The following is a 12,556-nucleotide window of genomic DNA, read 5'->3' on the forward strand; positions in this document are numbered from 1 at the left end:
GGGGGGCGGCAGCCGGAGGTGGGGGGCGGCAGCAGGGAGGGCTGGGGGGGCTGCAGCGGGGATGCGGGAGGCAGGGGTGGGGGGCCGGCAGTTAGGTGCGGGGAGCCTTGCGGGGATCCCGGGCGGGCGGGAGCGGGACTGGTGCGGCGACTGGCGAGGGCTGTCCGGGAAGCGGCGGGGCCAGCCCCACAGGGTCGCTCGGAGCACAGCAAGCAGCCCCCGCCCGGGAGGAGGCTCCTCGGTGAGCCCCGCACGGCTCGGCCGCACCGCCGCTTCCCGGGGCTGCCGCAGCGGCGGGAGCGCGGCCGGGGCTGCGCGGAGGCGCCGGACCCTCAGCCCCCGCTGCCCCCGGCTCCGCGCCGCTTCTGCCCCGCGCCGGCGCCGTCCCCGGCCCGGCGGGGGCGGCCGCCTCGGGCTGTCCCGCTGTCCCGCTCGTCGGTGCCAATGCCGGTGCCTCACCTTGGCTGGCGCCGCCGTCGCCGTCCTCGCAGTCGGTCAGGTTGTTCAGCATGGCGCCGGTGCCGCGGCCGCTCGCTGCCGCCGGAGCTGGAGCTCTCGCTCCGCAGCAGCCGCGTCCCCGCGCCGCCCCCCGCGCCGGTGGGAGGGGGCTGCAGTGCGGAGGCGCCCGGGCTCACGGCTCACGGCTGCTGCCGGCGGAGCCCAGCCCGGCCGCCCGCTTCATCACGTATGCGGGAGGCATTGCCCCCGCCGCGGCGGGGAGGGGGGGGCGCGGCGGCGCGGGGGGGCACAAAGAGGAGCGAGCGGAGCGGGGCCGCCTCCCGGCTGCGCCAGGCGTGGGGGGGAACTAGGGCAGCGCTGCGGGCCCGGCTGGTGCGGGCGGGACGGGACGGGACGGCCCCGCAACCGCACCGACCCTGCACCCGGCCCGGCCCCGAACCCCGCCTCCAGCCCCCGCACCCCGCACCGGCACCGGCCCCGCATCCGCCGCCAGCCCCCGCACCCCGCAGCAGCTCCCGCACCGGACCCCTCGGGACCTGGAGCACGCTCGGGGTGCACAGCGGGGCAGAACCTCTGCCTGCGGGGCCGACACGGCAGAGGCGGCTGGGGCCCGGGATCGCGCAGCCCCTGCCCCGCGACGGGCGGCTCCCGGGTGGGCAGCACCACGTCATGCAGGGGACCCCTCTGCGGGCATCAGGGCCTCGGCCCTGGATGGAGACCCCTGCCCCGGTAGCAGGACGGCCCAGGGCACCCGGGGAAGCGGGGGGACGTCCAGACCACCCCACAGTGGGGCTGGGGGGACAGCAGAGGTGATTGACCCCGCTCTGCCCAGCTGACCTGCAGCGCAGGGAACGCTGCCTGCAGAGGGGAGCAAGCTTGATGTCACCTTCCCTGGTGACCAGGGGGCCAAGATCACACCCATAGCAACCTTCTCAGACCTGGTTGCAATGGGGCCAAAATCCCCAGGCCCCATGCCGTCTATAGAGGCCCCAGCTCTTGCAGCTGTCACCCACAGGGCCAGGGGCACAGGCCACTCTCGAGTTGTAGAGGGACTCTGCAAGGCTGCTTGAAGCCCCCTGTTCTCTCATGCACTCAATCCGGGAGGATCCCCCAACCAGAGCTGGCTGCAGCTCCCGGCATCTCCTCCAGCACAGGCTGAGATCATGACAGCCCGCTGGCCTCCGTTACTTCTTGACGGCTGTAATTAATTGTTTACTTTCTCCTGGTGCGGAGCCAGCTGCTCCGCAGCGCGGATGCTCCCCAGCCTGACCTCGCGGCCAGGAGAGAGGCTCAGACCCCTCGCCCCAGCCCGGCAGGCAGCACGGATCCCTGCCCTAGGGCTGCAGCTGGACCCCAGGAGCTGGCATCCCTGGGGAGCTGCAGCAGCACAGCCCCAGCTCCATGGCAAGCAGCACAGGAGGGCTGCAGGGAGGATGGGCAGTTCAGGGTGGGCATCTCAGGGTGGGCACCCCCCCTGCCCAGGAGTCTGGCAGTCACCACATGGGGCTGCCCCTGTGCAGCTGCAGCAGCACCAACCCCTCACACCTGCACCCCTCAGCCCTGAGCAGCAGCCAGCGCTGGAGCAAGGGGCTGGCCCACTCCCAAGGGCTGGGACTGGAAGGAAGGGGCTGCAGACAGGATGTAGTGGACAAAAACACCATCCCATGTTTGCCTGGGGATCAGAGGGCACGCCCAACCCCTGCAAGGGGGCTGTGGCTGGCCAGAAGGGCAGCAGGCCAGGGTCCAGCCAGCCATGGTGAGCGCCAAGCAGCAGAGGGTGGTTTTTTGCAGGAGGCCACAGCGCGTGGGCTCGGCACAAGAGGGATTTTCCTACTAAAACAGATGCGGGGGAGGGAGCACGTGAAAGACCACTAATCCCCTAATCCCTGGATTATGGCTCCATTTCAGGGGTTGGGATTTGACGGCAGCAGAGGGGGCTACGCTATCAAGACTGCATTGGCTTATCCTGTGCGCAGGGTCCCGCCAGCATGTGGGGACAACTGAGAGTGTCTCTGAGGCAGAGGAGACCGAGGGGGCTTGGTCCCCCAGCAGAGCACTGGCCTTAACCCTGGCCAAAATGCCCCTGACTGGGGTATGTGGTGCAGTGTGTGCAAGGGAGAGAGGTCTGGCATGGTTTGGGCATCATCCATGCATTGCATTGCTTACAGTCGTGCTGCAGGCAGCACAAGGGCATGGGGAAAGAGGAAGACCAACGCTTTTCCCTGGCCATGGGGTGGGGGATCAACTGCAAGTGGCCCCTGAGTCGGAGTGGCAGGCAGGATCCTGGCACCAGGCCAGGCAGAGCATCAGTGCCCCACTTAACGGCAAGAGGCTGCCCAGGAATGACGACGGAGAGCCACCAAGCCAAGAAGCATCCCTGCAAAGTGTCCTGTACCCCTGCAGAGACTCCTGAGAATGTCCCAGACCCCTCTGCACAGAGCCTGGGTGGGGGGAATCATTCTCACAGACATTCCTAGGGCTGAAATCCTGGCTGCTGGCCACACAGCCCTTGCCTGTCCTATTACCAGCAGCGGTCAAACCTCCCAGGAGCGAGACACGTGCTGGAGTCACTGGGAAACCTCCTGAGGGCAGGGAGCGGGCAGCCTGGCAGCGTGCCACACGGGCAGTGAGGGCGGCTGTGCTGTGGAGATGCTGGTCAGCACATTGCACTGGCTGCTGTGATCCCTGGGCACTGTCAACAGCCTGCCCGTCCACATCCCACCAGGATGGGACACCCCACACTGAGGGCTTGAGGCACGAGGACAAGCAGCTCCCAGGGAAAAGAAGAGGTGGTGCCGGAGAGACCCCAAGATGATGGAGGTGCAGCAGGACAGAGATGCCAGCCAAATATCGTAGCAGTGGGTTTGCATCACAGTGTGCCCTCACCACGCTGTCCTGACAGCCCCAGGAGCTCAGGGGCAGCACGTCCTGCAGCACCTTGGCAGGATGGAGTGCTCTTGTTCATCTCCATCCAGACAGGTCAGGGCCCTGCCACCAGCATGGGGCAAAAGCAGCGCCCAGAGCTGACACGGGCACCAGCTGGGACTTGACACCAGCTGCAGCAGCAGGACAGGACACGGAGGGGGGTGCAGCATCCCGTGGGGCTGGGTGGGGAGCCACGGGAGGCACTGCAGCTGCCTGAGGCTGGGAGCAGAAGGGCGGCAGTGGGAGAGGGCTGGCAGAAGCCGTGGGACAGGGCTGGCAGAAGCTGTGGGGCAGGGCTGGCAGAGGCCGTGGGGCAGGGCTGGCAGAGGCCGTGGGGCAGGGCTGGTAGAGACCATGGGGCAGGGCTGGCAGAGGCCGTGGGGCAGGGCTGGCAGAGGCCGTGGGGCAGGGCTGTGAGCTCCTGCGTCACACGAGCCCAGCACAGCGCGCAGCTGGCGCAGCGTCCCCAGCTGCCCTTGCCCAGATGTCTTGCCAGCAGCAGGGCCACGGCAGCGGGCGGCCGGGCAGCCTGGCACAGGGATCAGCAGCAGAAGCAGCCTCCTCCCACCAGGCCCCGCTCCTGGCGACGCAGCTGAGGAGCCCCCAAGCAGCCCTGTGCCAGTTGCAGTACCCTGGGGATCCCAGGCAGCCACTGCTGAGCCAGGGCCAGAGGGCCCAGCGATGGCCGAGGAGCAGCTGCATGGCCTCTTGCCAGCCGCTGCCAGAAGGGTTTGGGTGCAGGATCAGCTGAGGAGGCACTGAAGTGTCCTGTGCCCCACACGGCACAGCCCCACAGCCTGTGCAAGGAGCCCCACCCTCTGCACCCCACTGAAACACCTGTGGTGTGTTCAGTGGCATGGAGACTCCTTGGGAAGGTACTGATGGGGCTGTGGCTGCTGCAGCCCCCTGGCAGCATCCCACCCCCACATCATCGGCCTCTAACTGCTGCACACCCTAGGCACAGCCCCACAGCCTGTGCAGGGAGCTCCACCCTTGACACCCCACTGAAACACCTGTGGTGTGTTCAGTGGCATGGAGACTCCTTGGGAAGGTACTGATGGGGCTGTGGCTGCTGCAGCCCCCTGGCAGCATCCCACCCCCACATTATCGGCCTCTAACTGCTGCACACCCTTGGCTCATCTAATGACACCTCGAGGGCATCCAGACTGCCACAAACCTGACCTGAGTGTCAGCGAGGGGACTGGAGGAGATGGGAGGGCTGGGGGAGCCTCCTTAGCAGCCCGTGCCTCACGGGTACCCCTCTGTGCACGGTGTCCCGAGTGCCCCTGTCCCTCCAGTGTGTCCCGGAGGGGTCCCTACTCCAGCCAAGCCCCCCTCAGGGCCTCCCCTCCCACAGAGCCCGCTCCAGGGCGCACAGCCCCATGAGCCCAGAGCCCTCAGGGGGGCCGGGAGAGCTGCGGAACCCCTCGGCACCGAGAGCCACGGCAAGGGTGACACCGGGACCAGTTTCCATGGCAACGAGAGGCTCCTTAACAGCTTGGTTGCCATGGCTACTGCCGCCGAGCCCGACCGCTCGGGACACAGCGGGGCCGCGCGGCGGGGACGATCCGGTGCCCGCTCGGGCCAGGGCGGCTGCCGCACGGGGAGCGCACCGGGCACGGGGCAGCCGCCCCAGGCGCAGCCCGCGGGGCGGGCCACCCGCGCGGATCCCGTTTCCCGGCCAAGCCCGGGATCAGGCCCGACTCCTGCGGTGGCCTGCCCCCGGCCCCGAGGCCCCGCGGCGGCACCGGGTCCGTACCCTGCCCCGCCCGGCACCGGGCGGTCCCTTGCGGCCGCCGCCCCTTCCCGGGGACCGAGATCCCTCCTCAGCACCACCCGCCTGGGGTCGCTCCAGGGCAGGGCCTTCCCCAAGGGCGGCCCCGGGAGCCACAAGGCGCCCTGAGGAGCAGGGGCCCTCCGGCTGGCCGGGGGTCCCCGCGCCGCCCCGGCACTGGCGGCACGGCCGGCTGCAGCCTCCGCTCCCGCGCCGCCCCGAGACCCCCGGGATCTCCGTCACTCTGTCCCCCCACGCGTGACACTGACATGGGGTCAGGTAACACCGAGCGTTCGCCCAGGGCCGAGTGCCCCCTGGACACTGCTGTCCAGAGCTCCCGCCGGCCATCGCAGCCCCTGCCAGTCCTGCAACCAGCCCCATGCTCCCCTCCCATCCCTCCCTCAGGAGGCAGCATCCGTGGTCCCAGAACTGTGGAGAAATGTGGGATGTGAGGAATCCCTGAACGCTGCCAAGCCCTAAGGAGGCACCCTGCCATGGCCGTGACCACCCCACAAAACAGGGCACCTCCAGCAGGACCAGCCACTGGCTGTCCTCTGGGAGGGCACAAGGTCACAGCTCAGCCAGAAGGATGTGTCCCCTGCTCCCACTTGGCATGCCCACCCTGGCTCCCCACAGCCCCCCACCAGCAGACTGACTGCCAAACCAGGAGCTGTTCCTGGAGGGCCCCAGAATTCAGCCACAGCCCTGGCTCATCACAGTCCGCTCCACCCCAGCACAGCCCACAGGCCAGGCCCAGCTGGCCCAGCTGCCAGAAAGTGACAAGTGGCCCTGCATCCCCTTGCCACTGGACACAGCCCTACATCACCCACGGCAGTGTGATCCTAGACAGGGCCCCAAAGGCCAGAGCCCACTGGCAGAGGCACAGCCCAGCCCGGGTGTCGTGGTGTCTGTCCGGCTGCTCGCGCCTCCCACCCGCGCCCTTCGCCGAGGGTGCAAGGTCACAGCTCCAGCAGCACAGCCCCAGTGCTGCCGTCGGCCACTTTTCTGGGATCGATACGGCTCCGGTGACAGCAAAGCCCCACCGCCATGTCCCCTGGGCACCTCGAGGCCATGGCTGCCGGCTCCAGCGCCCGTGCCCATGGCAGCCCGGTGGGCACTGCTGCATCTGAGGGCTGGCCACAGCTTGCCCTCTCCCGGCTGGGCAGCAGCCACCCTCCACCATGGCTCCCAGGGGAGCAGTATGTGACCCCGCACCCACAGCCGACCCACAGCCGTAACCCCGCTCCATCCCCCTGCCGGTCCGGCGGCAGCAGGGCCCCGCTCCAACAGCCCCGGTACGGGGACAGGGCAGGGGAGCTCCCTGAGGAGCGGAGGTGGCCGCGGGGAAGAGTCTGAGACGAGGGGTCCTGCCCGGGCGGGCGGCTGAGCCCTACTCCCTGCTCTGCACCTCCCATCTCCCGGACCCCGCAGCTCCGTCCCATCCCTGCTCCGGGGGTCTGCACTGCCTCCGAGGGGACAGACCGACCGCAGCTCCGCACCCCCCAGGGTGTCCCGACGGCCCGGCCCTCCTCGCGGACCCTCCTGCGGACCCTCCCCGCGGACCCTGTCCTGCCCCGCGGATCCTCGTCGCGGAGCGTGTCCCGCCTCCGGAGCCTCCCCGGGCCCCCCTTGCCCCCGGCGCTCACCCCCGCCGCCGGTGACGGTGAAGCGCCCGCTCATGGCCCCGTCGTCGCCACAAGTGGCTCCGGCCCCGGCGGTCGCTGAGCGCGGCCCCGGCGGGCGCTGACCGGGGTCCTAGTGCCCGCGGCACCGCCCGCCGCGCCGCCCCCGCGGCCGCAGGGCTGGCTCCAGTCCGAGCGGATCGGCTCGGCTCGGCTCGGCTCGGCTCGGCCCCGCTCCGCTCGCCTCGCTTCGGCCCCGCTCGGCCCGGCTCGACTCGACTCGATGGGACCGGACCGCCCCGCCCCGCCCGTTCGGTCCCACAGCCGCCGCCGAACTGGGGGTGCTGGGACCGTGCCCCAACGGGACGGGAAGGGGCCGCGCTCTGCCCCCGCCCTGTCCGGAGCCGCGGCCGCTAATTACAGCTAATTACAGCCCCGGAGTTGCGGCTGCCCCACCCTGCCGCGGGCCCGGGCACCCTCGGGCACGGTCCCGGTCCTGGCACTGCCGCCGCGCTCTGCGGCCACGCAGGGACAGAACGGGCCCGGGGGATCTGCGGGGCCGGCCCGCGGCGGGGTCTCGGCGGCAGTGGGGACTCCGGTCACAGGCGGAGACAACAGCCCGCTCCTCGTCTCGGTGCAAAGGTGGAGCGCAGGGGAGGGCAGTGGGTGGAGGATTGTGCGGAGCCAGGGCTTGGGAGGTCGGGCGAGTCGGGGCGGGGATGCCGCCCCTGGCGTAGGGCTGGTGGTGGACAAGGTTGGGACCGAGGGACATCATTCTCCGTTGTACCCAGTGTCCCTGCGGGATCCAGAGTCCTTAGCAAAGGGGGATGTGGTGGCAGCCCCCCCACAGTGCCCCCTGCCCACTGGTGCTGGCACCCTCGGGGCACTGTGGGGGAGGATGATGCTCCCAGCACATGGGAGTTCTCCAAACCAACAGCTGATAGAGCACTCGAGGCTGTGTCCAAAGAATTGTCTTTATTACAAATGGGCAGGCAATTGGCAGAGGGGGTGGTTGGCAGAGTGGGCAGTGGGCAGGAGTAGGCAAAACCCTGTGTCCCACCCTGGTGTGACCCCAGGCGCCAGCTCCCAGTGGGGCTCAGCCTGACCTGGCATCGCTGGCTCAGGAAAAAGACAAATTTGTCTTGAATCCATGTGCGGTTTGCACCAGAAAAACGCCTCTGTGCAGTGGAGCTGGCAGTGGCAGGGGTGGCACAATGCCAGCTGTGGCAAGAGTCTTTCTCCCAGCTGGGGCTCTCCAAGGCTGGGCAGCTCCCAGGAGGTGAGGACCCCCTGCCCCCCTTTCTTCCAGGAAGATGGTGATCTCGTCTGGGGCTACCCACGGCCACAAGGCTCCCAGGGGTCAGCCCATGAGACAGGAGCTCGCAGGTTGGGAGCAGTGGGCAGGGAGCAGCACTGGCAGAGCCGGTGGCTGGTCAGGCCTTCAGTTCTGGGGACACTGCAGGATGTCATACTTGACGTAGCCCACCCTGTCCACCTGGTAGCGCGGTGTCATCCTCCAGTAGAAGCTGCCCCGGCAGAAGTGGTACTTGCCTGGGCAAGGAGGGGGGTGGAGGGAATGGAGGTTCAGCAGGAGTTTGGCCATACAAAGACCCATCCTGGCTGCTGCCCAAGCAGCACAGGCACATGGCACCCTGCACCTTGCTGGCACCCTGCCAGCTCCACCACAAGGACCCACCAGGGCTGATGGCCCCCCTGTCCTGGGACCCCCACACCCGAGCATCCCGAGCCAGGAACCGGAGCAATGCCATGAGAAGCTCAGGTAGCCCGGGCCTGAACCCACAGCAGCCACCCACCAGGTTCCACTCACCTTGGTAGAGGAACACATTGCGTGCATCAAGGGGGACGCCGGTGAAGACATCATCGGTGGCACGGGGGTAGCCCTTGTCCACCCTCTGAACCTTCACGTCCAGCCTGTGGGAGAGCAGAGCCGTGCTCAGGGCTGCTGGGAGCCCCCCTCGCAGCCCCTGGCCGGGGCTCAGGCGGGCGCTGCTGCTCTCCAGTGCTGCTCACCTCCAGTAGCTCTCCCCGCTGAAGAGCAGCACTTTGCCGCGGCCCCGCTGCAGGGCCCCCGAGAGGCGGCCGGCTTCCTTCCCTATACCCAACTTCTCGATCCCCCGGGGGCCCAGCGCACTCTTCCCAGAAAACACCCAGAACTGCCGACCTGCAGTGGGAGATAGTGGGGTGTCAGACGGCCCTGAGGGCTCCCAGGCTTCACCAGGCTCCTCCCACTGCCCGTGGGACTGGGCGAGGGCACCGGGGGCAGAGCTCACCAGCGAAGAAGAAGACCCTCTTGGTGAGCAAATCCTGGAAAACAGCATCGATGGTGTCTGGGAGGCCAGGCCAGGTATCAGCAACAGAGAAGGCACCCTGGATGCCCGATTTCCAGAAAGATGAGTAGGTCCAGTATTTCCTGATGGGGAAGATGAGCTGTCCTGATCACCTCAGTCTCCCACAGTCCATGTCCCTCACATCCCTGTGTTCCCCCACATCCCACCTCACCAGGGCAGGAGGTGCCAGATGCTGCCACTCACCCATCCTTGAAGAAGTACAGCTCCCCATTGATCTCTGTGATAGCATCAAAGTTCTTCTCCATGCAGGCATCCCGGCTGGGGTCCACAGGAATGGGTACAGCTGTGGGTTCCGGCGTCTCCTCCTCCTCCTCCTCAGTGGTGGAGGTGCTGCCAGCCTCTGTGGGCATGGGCTGGGTCTCCTCTGTGGGCAGGGGCTGGGGCTCCTCCGTGGGCAGGGGCTGGGGTTCCTCAGTGGGAGCAGGTGCAGGTGCAGTGGGCTTAGGGCCAGAGCCACGACCTGAGTGAATACAGGGGAGGGCATGAGGCTGGAATCAGCTTGGTGCTGCAGGACACCCAACGCACCCAGCTGCAGTGCAGCTGCTCACCGTAGAGGTACTGGATGCCCTGGACATCATCGGGGTGCAGCTGGAAGTCCTGGATGTAACTGTACATAGGGTACATCAGTGCCTCACGCACACTGGAGTGGTCCAGACCCAGTGAGTGTCCAAACTCATGGGCAGCCACCAGGAAGATGCTGTAACCTGGGAGAAAGCACTGGCCTAAGTGCCTGGTGGGTCACAACAGGGCAGGACACACCATCCAGAGACTGTGGTCCCCACCAGAAGTGTGACAATATGGCATGGGTCTGGGAGGCACAAAGGCGAGCACAGGCAGAGGGAGCAGTACCTCTGTCAGGGCAGAAGCCCCACTTCTTGTCGGTGTCATAGTTGCTGGTGGTGGCACACCAGAGCTTGCCATCCTGCCGGCCCTGGCTGGTGCAGGAGCTGTAGGACTGTCCCAGGAAGGTGAAGGGAAAGACGCACGGGTCCCCCTGGGAGTTGCCGCCGATCACCGCCGTGTCTGCAGCAAAGTGTCAGTGAGGCTGTGCCTGGCCCCTGGCTGCACCAGCCAGAACCCAGCACAACGCTGAGATCCCTCATGTGCCCCCTCCCTCGCATGCCCCCCTCCCTGCTGGCACCTCGGTTGGGGCAGAAGCCGTATTTCTTGTCCTGGTCGAAGCTGGAGGTGGTGGCACACCAGCGGTAGCCGTCGGAGCGCCCGTCTGTGGTACAGGCGTCGTAGGAGGTGCCCTCGAAGACGAAGGGGAAGACACAGGGGGCTCCATCGCTGTTGCCACCATTGGTGTAGAGGACTGTGGGGTGAGGGAGAGTGAGGAGGGCCCCAGGCACGGTGGGGCTGGGCAGGGGTTGTGGTTGTCACTACTCACGCTCGCTGGGGCAGAAGCCATATTTCTTATCCCGGTCGTAGTTGGGGGTGGTGGCACACCAGGGCAGCCCATCCTTGCGCCCCTCCGTGGTGCACCGGGAGTAGGAGTGGCCCTCGAAGATGAAGGGGAAGTGGCATTCAGCTCCATTGGCATTCCCGTGGCGGGTCTTCACCACTGCTCAGAGAGGGGCAGCTCAATGCTGTGGCTGCAGTTGGCACCATTGGACCCCCTAATCCATCACACCCTGCCCTTACCTAAGCCAGTTCCCAGTGTCCAGAACTCATCGTCGTCAAAGTGGGCATCACCCTGGATGCCCTGGCCTGGGGGAAAGGCGTGGGCCAGGAGCCCATCCTTGCCGTCGAAGGGGTACCCATCCCCATGCTCTGCAGGGAAAAGCACCCTCAGCTGGACCTGCCAGAGGAGCCCTCACGTCCCCAGCACGCACACAGACACGCAAGCCCTGCACGTGTGGGGGCAAGGTGACTCTGAGCACAACGCAAGGAGGCACGGGGTAAGGATGTCACAGGCAGGGTGCGTCACCAGGCCCCTCCTCGCTCCCTGCCTGCTCAAAGGACATCACCTTGGCTGCCAAACATGATCATGATGTCTGCCTCGCCACTGTATATCTGGGTGAAGGTGAGAGGGGTCACGTCGCTCCACACTTGGAACGCCCGTCTGAAGGCGTCATCGATCACGGCACGGTCCAGGTCGGGGGAGTAGTTTATCACCCTGCCAGGGAGGCAGAGAGAGGGTCAGTGCTGCCAGCTCCCCTCCTCATGCAGGAGTGACCCTGTTCTGGGAAGGAGCAGACCCCCACCTCCAGAGGTGATAGAAATCACCACTCTGGCCTCACCCAGGGCTCAGGTGCCCTTCTGGGCATTGGGGAGCAGATGCTGCTGCTGTCCTGGCTTGGCCCAGGCAGCACTGGGACCCAGCTGTACAGGCAGCACCAAGCCCAGAGAAGGGCTGAGCAGAGGCTGCCAGCCTCCTGCTCCCTCAGGCTCTCCATTCTCCTGGGACCATCACCCTGGTGACAGGACACAAGGGCTCCAGAGCACACTCACCGGTAGGTCAGGTCCGTGTGGTCCCACTTGAGGTCCCCCTCAAAGGTAAGGAAGGTTCCCACGTCAGGGACGCCGCAGCGGGGGGCTCGCATGGCCTCCAGTGTGGCAGCATCCAGCTCCCCCGTCTCCTCCAGGCCCAGCTGCTTCTGCATCTTGAGCAGTGCCTTGCCCAGGGACACGTGCCTGCCACCAATCTTAGCCTCTGCCTCCGTGGTGTAGCCGAACCTCTGCAGGTAGCGCTGTGGAGGAAAGGCAGCCAGAGGGGTGAGCGAGGCGGGAGGGGGCTCCAGCAGCCCCGGGCACCCATCCCAGCCTGGGTGCCTCCCTGAGCTCAAGGAGACTGACAGCTCTCAAGCCGTGCCTGCAGCCCCTCACTGTCAGCCTGCGTGCCCCCTTGGGTGCCAGGAGGGCAGCACGGGGCCGTGCTCCCCTCACCTCTGCCAGCTGCAGATCCGGCAGGGTGCTGATCAGGTCCCCCGGGAAGGTGACAACCGCCTGCGGCTTGCCCTGGAGAGGGGCCGCGTAGCAGGAGAGGGCCAGCAGCCCGGCGACAAGCGGGGCCAGGAGGAGGGCCATGGCTCGCGGTGACAGGAGGGATGTGGCTCTGCTGGTCCCCGCTCTCTGCTCTGGGTGCCGCCGGGCTACCCGCGTCTATTTATGGGGTGGGAGGGCAGTGAGTCACCCTCAGACCCCTCAGCGCCGACTCACGCTCCCTTCTCCCTTCCCACGGTGACGAAACGCACACTCCATCTCTGCCTTAACTGTTTCATCACCTTGTTTACTAAACACGCTGCGTTCCGCAGCCACGCGCGGAGGACAGGAAGGAGTGGCTGGGCGGCTGCACCGGGCCACAGCACAGCACCCAGTGCCACCCTGGGGCTGCCCTGCACAGGCACTGCCCTGCTGGCCCCCAGGCCATGGTAGCTGTGGGGACAGCAGGGCATCACTGGAGG

At 67.2% G+C, this 12,556-nt stretch overlaps 2 protein-coding genes across 4 annotated transcripts in view; both read right to left on the minus strand.

Annotated features, from left to right (window-relative positions):
* Positions 1–7,009, minus strand: part of SLC12A5 (solute carrier family 12 member 5) — a 30,932-nt gene extending 23,923 nt beyond the window's left edge. Inside the window, exon 1 of one of the 3 annotated variants that reach the window (XM_039699805.1) lies at positions 6,805–7,009. In XM_039699805.1, coding sequence (XP_039555739.1) covers positions 6,805–6,838 — 34 coding nt within the window. In that variant the 5' untranslated portion in view covers positions 6,839–7,009. Of the gene's footprint in view, positions 1–459; positions 860–6,804 lie in introns of those variants that run through there. The other 2 variants (XM_039699803.1, XM_039699804.1) reach the window with 2 other exon arrangements.
* A 729-nt stretch (positions 7,010–7,738) lies between these two features.
* Positions 7,739–12,311, minus strand: MMP9 (matrix metallopeptidase 9). Its single transcript, XM_039699772.1, has 13 exons — positions 12,039–12,311; positions 11,604–11,842; positions 11,120–11,268; positions 10,794–10,922; positions 10,540–10,713; positions 10,291–10,464; positions 9,999–10,172; positions 9,698–9,853; positions 9,333–9,609; positions 9,072–9,211; positions 8,812–8,962; positions 8,609–8,712; positions 7,739–8,331 (listed from the first exon to the last, which is right to left on the minus strand). The coding sequence occupies exons 1-13, from the start codon at positions 12,177–12,179 to the stop codon at positions 8,222–8,224; spliced, it is 2,118 nt and encodes a 705-aa protein (XP_039555706.1). The 5' UTR covers positions 12,180–12,311; the 3' UTR covers positions 7,739–8,221.
* Positions 12,312–12,556: the final 245 nt, after the last annotated feature.

The sequence above is a fragment of the Passer montanus genome, unplaced genomic scaffold (genome assembly GCF_014805655.1).
Source record: "Passer montanus isolate IOZ18808 unplaced genomic scaffold, ASM1480565v1 scaffold139, whole genome shotgun sequence".
NCBI classification, from domain to species: domain Eukaryota; kingdom Metazoa; phylum Chordata; class Aves; order Passeriformes; family Passeridae; genus Passer; species Passer montanus.

Bases quoted from the DNA above. Each gene is read 5' to 3' on its own strand.
- MMP9 (XM_039699772.1), bottom strand. From the start codon at position 12,179: ATGGCCCTCCTCCTGGCCCCGCTTGTCGCCGGGCTGCTGGCCCTCTCC. The intron at 11,269-11,603 runs GTGAGTGTGCTC...CCTCCCTGGCAG, and splicing joins CACACGGACCTGACCTACCG to GGTGATAAACTACTCCCCCG. The intron at 10,923-11,119 runs GTGATGTCCTTT...TTTTCCCTGCAG, and splicing joins GATCATGTTTGGCAGCCAAG to AGCATGGGGATGGGTACCCC.